The sequence below is a fragment of the Larimichthys crocea genome, chromosome VIII (genome assembly GCF_000972845.2).
Source record: "Larimichthys crocea isolate SSNF chromosome VIII, L_crocea_2.0, whole genome shotgun sequence".
NCBI lineage: Eukaryota > Metazoa > Chordata > Actinopteri > Sciaenidae > Larimichthys > Larimichthys crocea.
In genome coordinates, this window is record NC_040018.1 from 32754589 (window position 1) to 32773108 (window position 18520).

Sequence of the window (18520 nt, forward strand, 5' to 3'; positions counted from 1 at the left end):
CGCCCCCCCCCCCCCCCCCCCGAAATCTAATATTTGTTTGTCTGAAGGTAAAATCATTTGTTACTGCGACCTTACACCTGAGCTGCTTCTTGGCTTTGGACTCCTGATCAAGGTTCAGCTTTATTGTCTTTATTTTATTATCTTATACAGCACAGGATTTCACAGTGCACACACCACACTGAATGATCTGAACAAGGTCCATGTACGTGTGTGTGTGTGTCTCAGTGTAATAATAGTTATGGCTCATGTGCTGTACCGTGTGCTCTTTGCTTGCTGCTGTGAGGTCTGAGAGGTTGGAGGTGGAGAGACCAATAATGTTGGAGGCGTTGTGCGTGCTGAGTTGAACATGTTGAAGAAACGGGGAACAATAGAGGCAATGTGTTGGATTCTACTTTTACAGAGCCAGCAACAGAGCTGCTTTGAGTTTGTGGATGGAGAGAGTCTTTGTTGGCAGCGTTGATGGATGTCAGTTGTGTGTTGTTCAAAGTTCACTTTATTGTCCAAAGTCAGTGGATTGTCATTTGTTCATGTGAAGGATCACCTGAGGAAATAAAACTGAACCTGCAATTTACTGAATATTAAGAAGAAACTGAAGCTTCCTGTCAGATTCAATCAGTGGAATGTAAACGGCCTCATCTGCCAGCTTCATGGCGCCATCTAGTGCGACTGACAGAGAAGTACAGCCAGCGACTTCGGCCGCCCTTCCTTTGAAGGCTTCTTCACAAATAACGCGCGGACCAAACTTTCAATTCAGCGCACATTGCTTAAGTATGAAAAAATCAAAATCCCCAAAGTAAAAGTATTTATTATTTACAGATGTATTCTGGAAACTCTTTTCAGACAACTCTCATCAGTTTGCTAATCGCGATGTGTGACGTTTCGTGGAGCTGTCACGTGTTTGTTTCAGGTTTAGGTTTCACTTTTGTCACGTTGTGTCGCCAGTTAGTTTTCTCCGTTGTGAACCTCAGCTGAAGGTAAAAGGAACAGTTTTTAATGTGTGACACTTGAACAGAGTCTTTATTAATGTATTAATTATAATGTGAGCTCATGACTGATGACATGAAGCAGCTTTTCCTGCCTCCTGAATCATCCTGTGGAGGAGCCGAGCCGGACTCATGTTGTAAAGTGACTAATCGCAGAGACTTCTTCTGTGCGGTGGAGACTTTTGCGATCGTGACGTGAAGCACGTTGTCGTTCTTAGTGTCAGAGAGCAGCGCGTGCATGCGCGGGACACATGGCAGGCACGGTGCCGCTCGTCCAGCTGCAGCAGAGCGCCGAGATGTATGTTCACCTCTCCGCGTGCAGACGCAAATGAATGCGGCGCCATGCGCGAAGCCCCTCTGGTCTGAACCGCCCCGCGCTCAGGTAGTGTCGCGGATGCGTGGAGTCTTTTAAACTAGTTGTGTGCTTGTTGATATGCATATTTGCGTATCGATTCCGAACGGTGTCGCCAATTCCGATTGCCTTGATCAATAAATAGGTGGCATGCGTCATTGAGTGCCTAAATGTTTTTTGCTGGATGTTTCTCTTTTTATTATTCAATAGTTAAACCCTAGCCACAGAATTATTTTATATATAGTATTACTCACTGTAGCGACCTGCAGTAATGTGTTGTTGCGTTACATGTGCGTTCTGTGGTTCCAGTGTCCAGATATGCCCCTAGTATGAGAGCAAGGGGGCGGGGCAGCAGGTGAGAGAGGGAGCGCGCTGTCGTGTGGAGAGCGGGAGAGGGGACGAAGAGTGGGAGTGTCGTGTGCCGGATTTCTGGCGTGCCCGTCATGGCACAATAACCAGTCCTGAACACGCTTACTTCTTTGCAATAACAGCCATGCGCCAAATAACGTCTCTTTATCTGCACTGCGTTTACTAATACATGGAGTCTATATTATAATTAAATAGAAAATGCAAAAAACAACAACTGTGTCGACTTAAAAATATGTAAACAACTTATACAACCCCCAAAGCCCCTTTAGTTAGTCTGTGTTTAGGTTACGGTTGTTGTTCAAAATACAGCATACAAATTATTATTTTGCTTTAATGCCACTTCGCCTGTGACCAACTAACAAGAGCAAAGTGTGGATGCGCCGTAGCAAAGTGTGGTAGTGGTGAGCAAGTGTGGAGGGTGACGCAACGTGTGCCTGCCTCTGCCATGTGGAGAGCGGCGATGTGTCGGCACGACCTGGCTGTTCTCCTTCTTCGCTCAAACCGCCAGCATTACAAAAAAAAGAGAGCTGAACTTAAAGTAAAGCATCGATCTCACCAGTGCCTAGTCTCACTATATACCAACTTGGTATCGATACGATCGCATATTTGAATCGATCCACCCATCACTAGTGTTACTGACTGTTGACTTTGACAGAGTGCTCATAAAGCAACTTCTTGTCCAATAAACATAAGTAATGATCAGTATTGATTGTAGATGACAGTGCGTGTTTCTAACTGTTTGTTTGTAAACCCACCTGTCTTTACGAATCAGCTGCCCGCCCATACTGGTGCGAGCTAAAGTCACCCTGCAGGCCTGTCAGCGTCTGAAAAAGACTCCATCTGCAAAATGCTGAAAATCCGGAAACTTTCTTGTCACATTAGTCTTAGTACTCAGGCGAGGAGCGTGGTCTTTGTTACAGGACAAATGATGACAGGTGAATTGAGTCCATGTGCACATGAATGATTTTTGTTTCCTCTCCAGATCAAAGTGTGTGTGAGTGATGTGGATGTGGTTGAGCCAGCATGAATCAGAGTGAGGACAGAGAGGAGGGCTAGTCCCTCCTCTAAAAGCCGCTCGTGTGGGGACATGACAGCCAGACCAAAGCTCTCAGGTGAGATGAGGGAACTGTCCACGACCTCTCTCCATGTCACCGCTCCGCCCTCAAATCACTCCACCCCATATTCACACTCAAACTCTGTGTGTTTTCTTTGAAGCCACAACAGACTCTGAGACCATCGACTCTCCAGTGAACCTGGACCTGGCACCTGAACCTGCGACTTGAAAACCTGGCCCTGGACCCAGCTGTGTGTCCTTCAAGAGTGACGGCGCCATTGGTCGCTTCATCCTAATTTTAATGATGCTGTTGACCGTCTGCTGCAACCAGAGCCGTCGCTGATTCAATAACATTCACCTCTGACTGCATTTCATGTTGAACTGTTATTATATCCAGACAAGTTTTATACACCTGAATCTTTATTTTCAGCGTTCGTGTCTTCACAAACATTTAGATTTCACATCATGAAATGACCAGTAGAACCCGTCGAACATTTAGACAGTTCGTCTTCATCTCTGGCTAGTCAGCATTGTCTCACATCACCACGTGCTGACTTTTGTCTCTGACTGCATGATGTTATAAAACCAGTGCTTATTTGAGGCTAACAGATGCCTAGCTGCTAACGAAGCGCTAACCCTTGAATTCCACTGATTTCCTCCTATCAAATCAACATTTCTAGTTTTCAGTCACTGTGACAACCAGAATAGAAACATGTCATGATAAACAGCTGGGGGACGAGATCAGCTGCTCTGCTCATGCTTGTCTGAGTGTTCATGTTGTCCAATCATACGTCAGCTCTTTGTTTCCTTCAACATGACAGACTGTTCTTCCATTGAATTCACTCCTCGGAGCAGTTCTGAAGAGAAGTTTGTTTTTTTCCAGCTCGTTGGGGTCGAGAACCGTTCTGCTGGATGACAGGCTCGAAACAAGTCAGAACATTGTTTTTGTCAAATGCTTAGCCAGAACATCATTGTTCCAACTGTTACTGCGTTGCTTACCCTGCTAGCATTAGCTCCTGTTGTACTTTGTGTTTTTTACATGAGAAGCCTGGAAGATCCAGAACCAGCCCCACAGCATGTCCATGAAGAGTCGACTCGCCCGTCTATGATTCATCCTTCTATCCTTCAAAGATGACGCTTCAGTCCTGTTGATCAAGGTGAGGACTGTAAAACTGACGGACAAACAAAACAGGGTCAGTGACAGGGTTCATGTGACCTCCTTGCTGCGGTAACCTTTTATTTGAATGGTTTGTGAAATGACGACAATAATTGTTGAAGTTTTAAAGTGAAATTCTTTCTCATACTGTTGATCAAACCGTCTTAGCTGTCACAGTTCGGTGATCTCTGTTGTCGTTTTGAGCTTAATTTAAGCTCCACACATTTTCAAAGGGGGACAGGTCTGGATGCCGGCTGGGTTTTCTAAATCTTTCCATGTAGAAGTTGGCACGATGGGCGATACTGGTGATTGGAGACAGAAAGTCCAGTGCTTACACATCTGGTCCGTGCTGAGGTTTGTTGTACTGTTTAGAGGTGTCCTTGTACGTAGTCGCTGGGTTCCATCGTTTCAGGGTGTGCCAACCAATTGGAGCTCGTGTATGGTGGGCTCCTGCATGGTGATGTTGGTCATGCTCAGCGATTTGATGCTGCTGGTTGCTCCTGAGTGGAGCTCCCTCTTTGTGAAGCCCATACATCACAGGATGGTGTCAACCAGGAGACCAGCTGTCATATAGTTGTCGACTCTTGGTTTCTTTCTTTCTAATGTTTGTAACCTCTCTGTAGACTTTTTCTGGTATCATGCTGGTGGGCTCGCTCTCAGGCTCATGTGGTTCAGTCGCTCACTCAGGAGTGTGTGACCTTGGTGCTGATTGTCAGTGTGTTAAGACCACTCTGTTAGCATTCCTCACTAACAGTTTACACTGACAGGGTAGCATCCAGTAGCTTGTGTGAGCTGTGTGTGTGCTGTTTCCACATGTTCATAGAGGTCACAAGAAGTGGAGCGGGACATAAACTCCGACAAAGCTGCTGCACCAACACAGGTAAAGTGGAAGCTGCAACAGAAATGCAGACGGAACTGTGGATTCCCAGTGGGATCAGCAGTACGACCAACACTTTCATGCAGGGGGAAAGCATCTGATCAATGTGGAATACAACCTTGAACTCAAAGACCTTTACCTTGTGTTTTGTTCGCTGTGTGGACAGACATCATGTGAGTGCTCATTCTCATGATTCCTCCACAGAGGGACCCAGGGAGCTCAGAGGTTCCCCAGTGGTCAAGTACTGCCCCGCAGCATCAAACCACACCGGACTCCCATATTATGGTCTGTACATGGACCACAACAAGACACTTGTTAATCCTATATTCTGTTACAATGCATCTCCATATGCGACACTCGTTTTAGACCAGTGGACTGTCATCGTTTCCAACATGGAATTGATGTTTGGTTTCCATGATTTGACTTTGATTGTGTCATTCATATGAATATTCTGGGGGTTCTTTCCAGCTGTGAGGAGAAACATGTGTTCACTCTTTTGTGGAGAAAGCTGGAAGGATCCAGAAGGGTCTCGAGTTCCAGCTTGGCCAGGTGCTAGAGATGTCAGAGGGGGCTGGGAGGTGTGGAGTTGGTGAGGATGAAGAGCGAGGAGGAGCAGCAAAGAGTCATTTCTGAAGATCACACTGCACTTCCTGAGAGAATGAGCGGAGGGAGCTGGTGACTGTCTGCAGAGCAGTAAGAGGATGTCTCTAAAGATTTAACATGATGGCCTTGAAGGACGAGCGTTTACTGAGTGTCTCAACAGCTGACACCTAGGTGCTTTACATAGGATTCTTAGGGGGGGGAAAATTAATTGTCATTTTTACATGATCACTGAATGATCTTATTTGTTGTGTCCTTCATTCAGGAGTCATTGCTGGGTTTGTCACGGGTAACTTAAAATGAACTGAAGAAGAAGGTCCAATTGGTGTGTTTGAGGGGGATTGACTAGAACAGGAGAAACCCAACCTTCGGACCAGATCTACACAGGCGTTACTTCACATCAGGGAGGGACTGCAGAGCAGCGGTCAATGATCGACATGAGTCAATAGATTTGAACAGCATCCAGGAAAAAGACAGACATACCCTACGAACCAACAATCATACAATTTCATCTGTGAGAACAAAGTTCATGAGAACGTCTCCTGTCACTGTTCTTCTGTTCTTGGATCACTGATGTGTAACTAGGACTTTAATGTTGGAGCCACTTTGAACTGTTTTACACACTTTCAGCTTCTTTAATGTCGAACAGTGAATCATATTTTATAAACTGATCTTTGGTTTTTCATTTCAAATCTTCATCTGAAAGTAACAAAATGTGCTGAAGTCAAAAGTCAAAGATCTCCCTCTGAGATGGAGCGCAGTACAAGTACAAAGCAAGAGAGTACAAGTACTTAGTTACAGTGACAGATGATTAAAAATCAAAGACTGACAGTCTCAATAAAGCCCTTTGAGAGAATATTAAAAGATGAATTTAAAGGAAATCTCTTTGATTTGATTATTGATCACATTTAAGAACAAACTGACAGAAAGAAGCGACACTACTTCCTGTTGGAGGACTGTTACGAGCTCTGACGGCTCATTTAGTGACACACTTACATATTTATGGATTGAATTCAAACATCAAATCTTTAACCACATCAACTCCTGAGCATCAACTCACTCTGCTTCTACTCTTATTCCACCGCTAGGTGACGACAGCTTATGTTAACGAGTCACACATTAAAAACTTGTTCATTACCTTCAGCTGGAGGTTCACATGGAGAAAACTAACTGCGACACAACGTTCAGAGTGAATGAACCTTTGAACAGGAAACACCCAGAGAGACTCATGAGTGTGAATCATTAATCAGATCTGTTATCTGAAAGAAGTCGTCATAAAGTGGCTGTTTAATGGCTGCATAGAAAGATAAAACACATGTTGACCTGGAGGACAAGTTGACGACATTTCATCTGAAGTCAGTCTGCTTCAAGAAAGGAGGTCACTTAGTGACAGTTACCATGGTAACACAGTTTCATAAAGTTATCATCTGGTTGTATCAAAGTGAAACAGTCCTTTTCTTAAATGAACATTTTGTCATTGTAAAGAGACTAAAGTCAGATTTTTTTCTGCAGTCTGACACTTTGAATTCATGTTAAACTACATATCAGACAATAAACTGGAGTTTTGTTAGTTTACATTGTGTCGACTCTGTTGACTGATTTCTCTGATTTCTCAACATTTTCACATCTATGATCGTCCAACAGTCACAGGAGACATGTGACTGATTTCTACAGTGTGCTATGTCGCGGAAATTCGATAAAGACTGAGAACACGATCAGTATTAAATGAGAACTTTATTCTTGGCCAAGGAGAGACAACAGTACAAGTACAACAGTCGCAAAGTTCTCTCTGCTGATAATACATTCAACTGCTCCTTTTGTAGACATTTCTCCCCCTCCCTCTCCTCTGAGGTCATAAAAGAGAGACTTCTACACCGTGGCTGGTACCAACATCTCCGGGACAGAGAGAAGTGTCTGAACTCAAACATATATCAAACTATCAGGAGGCAGTCTCCTAAGTAGGACAAAGTTCATACAAAGTTAAACACAAAAATATTATTGTAAAGTAAAGTAAGCATAAAAAGGTAAAACAAAGGTTAAAAGAATTTTCCCACTACAGCTATTAGTACTTTTACTGCAGGTATTGACCTGAATACTTCCTCCAGTACAGCTGTACTTTGTGCTGGGACACATTTACTCCTTTAACATGTTTTGTGTCTGCAACAACAAACACAGTAAATCCTCAGAAACACTCGCAGTGCTCTTTAGGAACACTTGTTCTGCTGGAAACACTCAGACAGGATGCACACACTTGTCACGGAGAAGACTTTGGCGCCCTCTGGTGCTGAAAGGATAAACTGGACATGTTTTCTATGGACTCGTATCACACTGTTCACACTGTGTGAATGAGCTGTGGACACGTACTGACCCACACCTGAGCAGCTGTGAACGCAGCTGAACAAGCAAAGGAAAGAATAGACAGGACTATTATGGACACAATCATGTGGAAAAATAGACCTGTGTATATTTAAATATACATGTTGAAATATAGATATAAAGCAGCAATGAGAGTGTACAAGTCAAGAGTTTGTGTCAGCTGTAAACAAACAAAGAGATGAATATTGAATGGATGTACATGGAGTGGATGATTGTGTGCAGTGTATGCATGTATACAGTCTATATACAGGTCAGTGCACACCTTTCTGTCACTCCATAGACAGTGTATACGTTGGTCCACAGGTTGATTCATTAGGAAACCACTTCAGCTGTCTCACACTCGACAACAGGCTAACCAATGACTGGCTGATTCATCCAAACAAAATCCTTTGAATGCACAGATCAACATGAACAACGATGGAGCCTTTAATCTGACCATTGAACAGACGTTTAGTGAAGCAGCTGACATGAAATGTAGTCGGTTCTAGCAAAGGTAAACTAACATGAAGTTCATGAATCTCCTCTTAGAAACTTCCAGTCAGTGTGATCTCTGGAATAACTGCAGGAACACATTGAAACATGTCAGACTAAACACACACAGTGGCGATGCAGCCACAGACTGAAGACAGGATCGGACCAAGTCTCAACGTCGACCACACGACTCTCTCTGAGGCAGAGCACGCACTTCCTGACTGAAGTCACGTGACATGAGCACATGAGCAAACTATCAGGAACAGCCACTAGGAGGCGCTGACACCACAGAGACTCTCAACAATCAACTCAACATCTACCTGAACCAGAACACGGCCGGCCCGGCGTGACTGAATGCCACCACAGTCTCTAACATGGTCGGCCTCAGGAGGAGCTCAGTCCGGACCTGACAATGCCTCACAAACTTTATCGTCCTTGTTGGGAAACAGTGGAGTGACTCGTCCCAAAGCTCCATCATTTCCTCTCAGTTGGCGAGCACAATGTTTTCAGGATCAAGGTTGGCTCACTTCCTCCGTGGCTGCAGAGAACAAAGGTCCAGCCTTTTCCGTCTGTCCCAGACGGTTTGAGCTGAGTGCTGAACTTGGTGACGCCGACGTGTGAAAGTCAGCAGCAGGAGCAGAAAGCAGGCTCACTTTCTGAGTGAGGACAGTGGCAGGTGTCAGCGGGTCATCAGGTCAGCAGACTCAGGGATGAGTGGTCAACTCTGCCATGAGAGTGGTGAGTGCCTCATGGGTCGACTGAGAGGATCCATGCTGGAGAGACTCTTCCTTTCCTAATAAACTTTAGAGGCTAATCTGGCCTAAACACTGAGAGAGGAGCATTTTATTTGCAGCATTATGTGTTAGCATCATCTGTCGTCAATAACTATGGACATCTATTCGCCACATTTCTATGATGTCATTTTTGAATGAGGGATGCTGACTGTGAGTTATGAGAATATAATACTGAATATAATGCAGCTCAATAAAACATTGTGAACTATTTACAGCCTCATAATTAATGTTAGAGAATTTTTAATAAGATGAAAAGTTTGATTTTCTGCATCAGAATTTCAAATGCACAAACAGTAGACTGCCCTCCTCGTATAACAGCTCTCAACTTTGAATGTATTCATCCTGTTTGTAGTCTCAGACAGGCCGGCTTCTGTTTCACTGCTCGAACTTACACGCTTATGGACTGTTGGGAATTCACAAATGGTTAAAATGGCAGAGGAGGAGGAATTGCTACTGTTTTTAAAAGTGACTTTAAATGCAAACAGATATCGCTGCCATCCTCCTTCACCAGCTTTGAACTCAGTCTGTTTGAGCTGGGACACCCTCACACGGTGCTGTGTGCTGTGGTTTACCGGCCTCCCAGATATAACAGAGACTTTTTAACTGACCTTTCTATGTTCTTAGCTGATATTATGCCGAAATATGACCGGGTCCTTATTGTTGGAGACTGTAATCTTCATGTGTGCTGCCCTGAAAACCCTTTGGCACGAGACTTTTTAAACATCATCGACTCTTTTAATCACATGCAGTCTGTACTTGGGCCTACACATGAACGTGGTCACACACTTGATCTTGTTTTATCTTATGGTTTGCCTGTTCTTAACCTGGAGGTCTGTGACGCTTTTTTCTCAGATCATATGCCTGTACTGTTTGAAGCTGCTGTTTGCTGTCACACAGTTAAACCTCGCGCTGCTGCTCGCAAACGTCGAGTCATTAACTCTTTCACTGCCGCAAATTTTTCCGCAGTTTTCAGCCAGAACTGCGTCATTCCTGAGTCTGTGTATGAGGATACAGAGGCTCTTAACTCATGGTTTCTTGACACCTGTCAAACTGCCATAGACATTGCGGCTCCATTAAAGACCAGGCAGCAGAAAGCTAAATCAGAGCCCTGGCTGAATGACACAACCCGCACTGCCAGACAGGAGTGTGAAGAGCTGAGCGAAAGTGGAAGAAGGACAAACTGCAAGTGTCTTTTCAAATCCTGAGGGATGGAATCCTTGTGTATTGTTTAAAGTCATCAACTCCGCCCTGAATGCACCACAGACTGGAATCCAGACCTCCCCTGCTGTGTGTGAGAACTTTCTGCACCACTTTATTGATAAGGTCAGAGCACGTATTTCTCCTCCTGCTTCCGACCCTTCAGTATTTGTCCCCTGCTCTATGGTGTTGGACACGTTTGACACTGTGACCCTGCCCCTTTTGCAGGAGATTGTGTGTCATTTGAAGCCCTCAGGTTCTCCGGACGATGCTGTCCCACCCCGACTTTTTAAGGAGGTTTTTCCCACCATTGGACCATCTTGTCTTACTGTCATTAATAGCAGCTTGTCCTCTGGAGTGGTCCCTGTACATTTTAAATATGCAGTTGTGCAGCCTCTGTTAAAAAAACCTGGGCTTGATCCTTCTGTCTTGGCAAATTTCAGGCCTATCTCTAAACTGTCCTTCTTCTCTAAAATCTTAGAGAAGATTGTTTATTCCCAGCTTATGAACTTTTTAAATGAACAAAAAATTCTTGAGATTTTCCAATCCGGTTTTAAAACATTGCACAGCACAGAATCAGCGCTTTTAAGAGTTTTTAATGATATCTTTTTAGCAACTGACTCTGGTCACTGTGTTGTCCTTGTACTTTTAGATTTGACTGCAGCTTTTGACAAGGTCGACCATGAAATCTTGATTTCTCGTCTGGAGCAGTGGGTGGGCATCAGTGGCACGGCACTGCAATGGTTCAGGTCCTATCTGTCACATCGGACTTTCTGTGTCAGCCTTGATGACTCTGTGTCCTCCACCGCTCCTCTCTCATGTGGGGTCCCACAGGGCTCTGTGCTTGGCCCTCTTTTATTCTGCCTTTACCTACTCCCACTTGGCTCCATCCTCAGGAAACATGGCATATCCTTCCACTGCTATGCGGATGACAGCCAGATCTATGTCCCTCTCAAAAAGGCGGACTCTTACTCTGTCAAACCGCTACTAATGTGTCTAGAGGATCTTAAAGCATGGATGGCTTTAAATTTTCTGAATTTTAATGAGAAAAAGACAGAAGTCATAGTCTTTGGTGGCACTTCTGGGACCCCCCCTTTAGTTGATCTGGGTCCCTTGGCACATTATCGCATCCCAATTGTTAAAAATCAAGGGGTAAAAGTGGACACTGAGCTTAAGTTTGACTGCCAGATTAAAGCTGTGGTGAAGTCCAGCTTTTTTCAGTTAAGGCAGCTGACAAAAAGAAAACCAGTCCTTCAGAGACACTTTGAGTCCGCAATCCACGCCTTTGTGACCACTCGGCTGGATTACTGCAATGCATTTTATTTGGGGGTTAGTGGTTCCTCGATCAGTCGTCTTCAGCTGGTAGAAAATGCTGCTGCACGTCTTTTAACTGGCACAAGCAAATTTGAGCACATTTCACCGATTTAAGCTTCACTCCACTGGCTGCCTGTTCATTTTAGGATTCATTTTAAAGTTCTTTTATTTGCTTTTAAAGCGTTGAATGGCCTTGCCCCACCTTACCTCTCTGAGCTGCTGCACCCCTACACGCCTAGCCGTTCCCTCAGGTCAGCTGACCAGCTGCTCCTGACTGTCCCTAAAGCTAGACTTAAGCTCAGAGGGGATCGAGCATTTGCCGTTGCAGCCCCGAAGCTATGGAACGAATTGCCGCTGCAAGACAGACAGGCAGACAGGCCTCCTCTCTGTCTCATTTTAAAACCCTTCTTAAAACCCACCTCTTCTCTTTGGCTTTCAACACCATGTAGATGGTTGATTTTATGTGTATACATGCATTTTGTTATTTACATATTTATTTTTGTCTGTTTTTATTTATTTTATCTAGTGCCTTTTATTCATTTTATTTTTATTTTTATTGTTTTTTTATCTTTCTATTATCTACTTGATGTTTTGTTGTGTTTCTATAGTGTTATTTATTGTGTTCTATCGTATTGTGCAGCACTTTGGAAACCCTGTGTTTGCTTAAATCGTGCTATATAAATAAAGTGGATTGGATTGGATTGGACTACTACTCTCTCTCTCATACATATGTATGTATGATTATATGTAGGATTATATGTGAATATAAATGGTCAAAAGTGTCATTGAAGCTTCTTCTCATGCTTAATATTCTTCTATCTGGACAGTTTGAGGTCATCTACTGAGTCTATATTTACACAAACCTGTTAAACCATGTTTAGTCTGGAGAGATAAACTCAAGACTTTTTAAGACCACATTAAATTTAAAACCTGTTTCAAGGTCAAACTGGCCAAGCTACGACTTCCTGTTTCCTGTTAGTTTAAAGTAATAGCATTTGTTAAGACAGCTAATTAAGACTTTTAATGTCTTCCATAGAAGAGACTTCAGATTCTCTGACAGGATGTCCGGCAGACGCAAGGTCATGAGACGATCCTGATGTGTTCATGACAAACTGACCGTCCACAGTTAAGGTTAAGGAAATATTTGTTCACTTTATAACCTTGACTCAGATCAGCTGTGTTCTAAATTAAGTCACAGTGACTGTAAAATGTTTCCTGTCTGCTTAGTTTGCAACTTTCTGGACCTCTGTTGGCAAACTTTGGACAGTCGTGATGGACTCAGAGAGAAACCTCCCAGTCTCCTTTGTTTGTGACACAATGTTCTTTCAGCCAGTGGGAGGACGACCTTCACACATCTCAAGTTTAAAATTGACCTTTAAATTACGTTATCTAGACATTACAGGAGTGCAATGAAGATCTTTGTCAGGGTTCTTTCCTGTTCATCACAGGCTGGAGGTGTGAATTCAGTTCAGTTTCTTGTAAACTGTGGTGAAGTGTTATCAAGTCAAAGTTAGACCTGTGATACAGACTAACTTCTTTAAAAGCTCTGCTAAAACCATTGCATCCTCCTCTCTATCCTCAATCATGGGCATCTCTGGTTCGTCTCTTTCCTGGTTTGAATCCTACCTGACAGGGCCTTGTTCAGTGTATCCTGGCTTGGACAGATGTCCTCCTCTCATCACCTCACTACAGGGGTACCCCAGGGCTCAGTGCTGGGGCCCCTTCTATTTGCTACCTACCCACCTCCCTGGGTCTGATTATCCACTCACATGGCCTTTCCTATCACCGCTATGCAGATGACACTCAGCTGTATCTGTCATGTCCTCCTGAGGACCCCTTGCTCTCTGCTCTGGTCTCTGAATGTTTCTCAGATATCTCCACATGGATGAAGGAACATCACCTCCAGCTGAACCTCTCAAAAACTGAACTGCTGTTCTTATAGCAGGAGCAGTAACTAAAGTAATACTTAAAGCAACAGTCGTGATAGTTGCAGTATCAGTACTGATAGTTGTTGTTCTTGGTTTCAGCAGCACCTGTAGCTATAGTCCATGTTAAAGTGTGATGTAACTTCAGTCAATAAAGTACTGCAGGTTTATTTTTAGTCTCGGAGACGCTTGAGACAGTTTTTAAAGCACTTCCTGTTTTCAGACATCACACTGAAGGTCAAAGGTCATGTCAGTGTTTTTAAGGATTTACTTCAGAGTTTAGAGTTCATCAGTTTCAAAGATTCAAACAGACTGAACATCTGTATCCTTATATTATTCTACACTAAACTGTCCTGTCACAGAGTGACTCAGCAAATTTCACAACGTCGTTGTCATGGCAACAAGACCCACGGCAGAGGTCAAAACGATACCGAAGGACTGGAAGTCATGTTTGTCTGTCTGTCATGTTACGTCCACGATGTCCAACACGCGCAGATAGACCTATGCTGACTGATCACGCTGACTTAAGATAATCCACTCTTAACCAGAAAATGAAAATGTGACGTGGGTTTCCTCATGCGGACGTCGTAATGTTTTAATAAACACTCGTTTATGTGACTTAGTCATGACTTTCTGGGAGTGTACTGTTCACTGATCACTCAGTCTGTTGGATCGGACCACACATGCATCAATGACCCGGTGTCCGGCCCTTGGACCATGTCTGATCAGTACTAGTGGTGCTCTAGTACTCATCTTTTAACAAGTATAATCTAATTACAACAGATGAGCTGACAGCTGACTGGTGTAACTTCCTGATTCAGATTCAGATCAGGGGAACTTCCTACAGAACCGCTGATCCAGCAGACCCAGGTGACCTCCTTAGTTCCTCTTAAATGATGACCTCCTTTAAATGAGGAGCATTTCTCCTCATTGATGTGTCGCCTCATCCCTCTGCTGCTGGTGAACAGATTAGCTACATGATGTTTGTGTTAAGAAATGATAAAAAGATTTAAATATAATGTTAGAATTAATACATGTGCATGTCTGTATAATTATTCAATGATTATTAAGCAGTATAAAGTCTTTATTCAAACAGTCACATTCATGTAATAATCAATGACTGATATGATCAATGTGGCCCATTGATAATCATCCTTTCCTTTTGTCCTGACACAGAAATCTATACGTACAGTGAAGCCTACAAACTGCAGATATCATATATTACACAACAGGTAGTTCACAGCGAGTAATCTGATTGGACAAGAGTCGTTCCACAACAGCACTGAGACTAGTGAAGGTGAATCTGGTCCATCTCCTTTCCTCCCCCAGGGGTGAGGCGTTGGTGCCCTGTGGACCTCTCTAGACATATACAGTGGGTACGGAAAGTATTCAGACCCCTTTAAATTTTTCACTCTTTGTTTCATTGCAGCCATTTACTAAAATCAAAAAAGTTCATTTTATTTCTCATTAATGTACACTCAGCACCCCATCTTGACAGAAAAAAAAACAGAAATGTAGAAATTTTTGCAAATTTATTAAAAAAGAAAAACTGAAATATCACATGGTCATAAGTAATCAGACCCTTTGCTGTGACACTCATATTTAACTCACATGCTGTCCATTTCTTCTGATCCTCCTTGAGATGGTTCTACTCCTTCATTGGAGTCCAGCTGTGTTTAATTAAACTGATAGGACTTGATTAGGAAAGGCACACACCTGTCTATATAAGACCTTACAGCTCACAGTGCATGTCAGAGCAAATGAGTCATGAAGTCGAAGGAACTGCCCAAGGAGCTCAGAGACAGAATTGTGGCAAGGCACAGATCTGGCCAAGGTTACAAAAGAATTTCTGCAGCACTCAAGGTTCCTAAGAGCACAGTGGCCTCCATAATCCTTAAATGGAAGAAGTTTGGGACGACCAGAACTCGTCCTAGACCTGGCCGTCCAGCCAAACTGAGCAATCTTGGGAGAAGAGCCTTGGTGAGAGGGGTAAAGAAGAACCCAAAGATCACTGTGGCTGAGCTCCAGAGATGCAGTAGGGAGATGGGAGAAAGTTCCACAAAGTCAACTATAACTGCAGCCCTCCACCAGTCGGGGCTTTATGGCAGAGTGGCCCGACGGAAGCCTCTCCTCAGTGCAAGACATATGAAAGCCCGCATAGAGTTTGCCAAAAAACACATGAAGGACTCCCAGACTATGAGAAATAAGATTCTATGGTCTGATGAGACGAAGATTGAACTTTTTGGCATTAATTCTAAGTGGTATGTGTGGAGAAAACCAGGCACTGCTCATCACCTGCCCAATACAATCCCAACAGTGAAACATGGTGGTGGCAGTATCATGCTATGGGGGTGTTTTTCAGCTGCAGGGACAGGACGACTGGTTTATAATTGAAGGAAAGATGAATGCAGCCAATTACAGAGATATCCTGGAAGAAAACCTCTTCCAGAGTGCTCAGGACCTCAGACTGGGCCGATGGTTCACCTTCCAACAAGACAATGACCCTAAGCACACAGCTAAAATAACAAAGGAGTGGCTTCGGAACAACTCTGTGACCATTCTTGACTGGCCCAGCCAGAGCCCTGACCTAAATCCAATTGAGCATCTCTGGAGCGACCTGAAAATGGCTGTCCACCAACGTTCACCATCCAACCTGACGGAACTGGAGAGGATCTGCAAGGAAGAATGGCAGAGGATGCCCAAATGCAGGTGTGAAAAACTTGTTGCATCATTCCCAAGAAGACTCATGGCTGTACTAGTTCAGAAGGGTGCTTCTACTCAATACTAAGCAAAGGGTCTGATTACGTATGACCATGTGATATTTCAGTTTTTCTTTTTTAATAAACTTGCAAAAATTTCTACATTTCTGTTTTTTTTCTGTCAAGATGGGGTGCTGAGTGTACATTAATGAGAAATAAAATGAACTTTTTTGATTTTAGTAAATGGCTGCAATGACAGAGTGAAAAATTTAAAGGGGTCTGAATACTTTCCGTACCCACTGTAAGTACGTTATTCTTCTTCTTAGTGTTGTCCTTACATGTATCCCATCATGCTCTCTGCTCATTGTTGCTGAAATTTGCTGGAAACCACTCACCAACACAAAATAAAGATCCTGAGTCCTTAAAGGTTTTGTCATTTTATTCTTGCAAGAGGAACAGTTCTACAAATGCGCAAGACAGTCTGCAAAAGATGCTCAAGGAGTATTCGTCATTATTATGATTTACTTATCTAACTGTAGCTGGTGGCTACAATGGAATATGCTCATGGCTATCAGACCTCACTAACAAGCTCTGCTGGACCGTGTGAACCAAGGTCAAGTTTATACATCCAACAACTACTGCTACAAACAGCTTGCATACATGAGAGGACACACTCAACTCATCTGTTCAGCAGAGACAATGTTTGTCTCACAGGAGGAGACTCTCCGTCCTACAGACCACACAGAGACACTGAAGAACCAGAACCAGACAACCAGAACCCAAACCCAGGATAAAGAGGTTCAGTGAATGTGGTGTCGAAGGTGTGGAGGTGGATCAGTGTGTCAGAGGAGACTCTGTAGAAGGACAGAGAGCCAGCAGGACAGTCCACATACACTGCTACTCTGTCAGAGACCGAGGAGGAGGAGGAGGAGGAGGAGGAGGAGGAGATGGATGTTGATCTGTTATTGTGACTGACAGAGTAACGACCATCATCAGAGCATTTCAGTCTCCAGGAATGATCATTCCTTCCAAACACACAGTCTTCACTGCCTCCTTTCCTTCTGATTCTTCTGTAACTCACTGATATATGAACTCTTCCTCTCCACTCGACCTCCCAGTAACAGCGACCAGTCAGACCAGTTCTACACAGCATCTGAGGCCAGTAGGAGTCAAATCTGTCTGGATGATCAGGATGTGACTGATCCTCATCCACACGTGTCATCTTCCTGTTGTTGTCAGACAGTTTGATGTTTCTGTGTACTGTGTTTGTGTCGACTGTGAGTTCACAGGAATCTGATGGAGAGAACAAGACGGTTATTAATCTATCATCTGTTCATTTATTGATGATGACATCAGAGATTTGAAGGAGTGATGTCACAGTTTGAAGATGGTTTGTATTCATGAATCAAATTAAAAACACACTTACACTTCCTCAGACCTGGTCTCAACCATCGGACTCCAGCAGGCTCCACCCTGAAAGGAGGAGGGGGGTCAGACCAGCACATCCTCTTTCAGCATGCAAACATGGACATTACAGCACTCATATAGGGATGCACCGAAAATTCGGCCACCGAAAAGACCCACATCATCGAAACAACATGGCTGAAACAGAATTGTGATGACGCAAGCAGGAAGTGCAGCCAGCATCTGGACAAGAGTCAACATGTCTGCGGTGTGGATGTATTTCAATATCTCGTAGCAAGCGTTATTCTGTTAATTGCGGCACTGAGGCGTCTTTTTTTTTTTTTTGACAAATATCTTTATTGATTTTTCACTTAATTAGCAAACAGGCACATATGCACAAAAACAAAACAACAGGAACAAAAGGAACAAAAAGGCACATTAACAGACACAATCATCAGAGACAACAATAGATATAGAATCTGGACATTAACACTGGTTAGTAAAATAAAAGAGTGACATGAGCAAACAAAGGACAATAAGTTACACAGTATCGGATAGACCTCCTCCTTTCACAAATTCCATAAACGCATCCCAGATCTTAACAAATCTGTTATATTTCCCCTTGATCAAGTATGTCAATTTCTCCATAGCAATACAATGCAATAGTCCTTCTGCCCACTTTTGTTTACATGGCCTATACATAGATTTCCATGACAAAGCAATTTTATGCTTTGCTTCAAGTAGACTATATATGACCATTGATTTCTCATACTTACTGAGTGCACAATTTTTTGGGAAAAGTCCCAGTATACAAAGCTTAGGGCATACTGGGAGAGATGTATCAATAACCTTAGACAAAGTTGTAATTATCTCCTTCCAAAATTCCTGGATAATGGAACATTCCCAAAGGCAATGAAATAGTGTACCTTTGTGTGTACCACATTTAAAG

The 18520-nt window shown here is 43.4% G+C and overlaps 1 protein-coding gene across 1 annotated transcript in view; it reads right to left on the reverse strand.

Moving 5' to 3' along the window:
- Positions 1 to 18520, reverse strand: part of LOC109142623 (ribonuclease inhibitor-like) — a 61308-nt gene that overhangs the window by 16335 nt on the left and 26453 nt on the right. The window contains exons 8-9 of the mRNA XM_027281388.1: positions 17594 to 17640; positions 17085 to 17460 (exon numbers count right to left, since the gene is read on the reverse strand). Of these exons, the coding sequence (XP_027137189.1) occupies positions 17085 to 17460; positions 17594 to 17640 (423 nt within the window). The remainder of the gene's footprint in view (positions 1 to 17084; positions 17461 to 17593; positions 17641 to 18520) is intronic.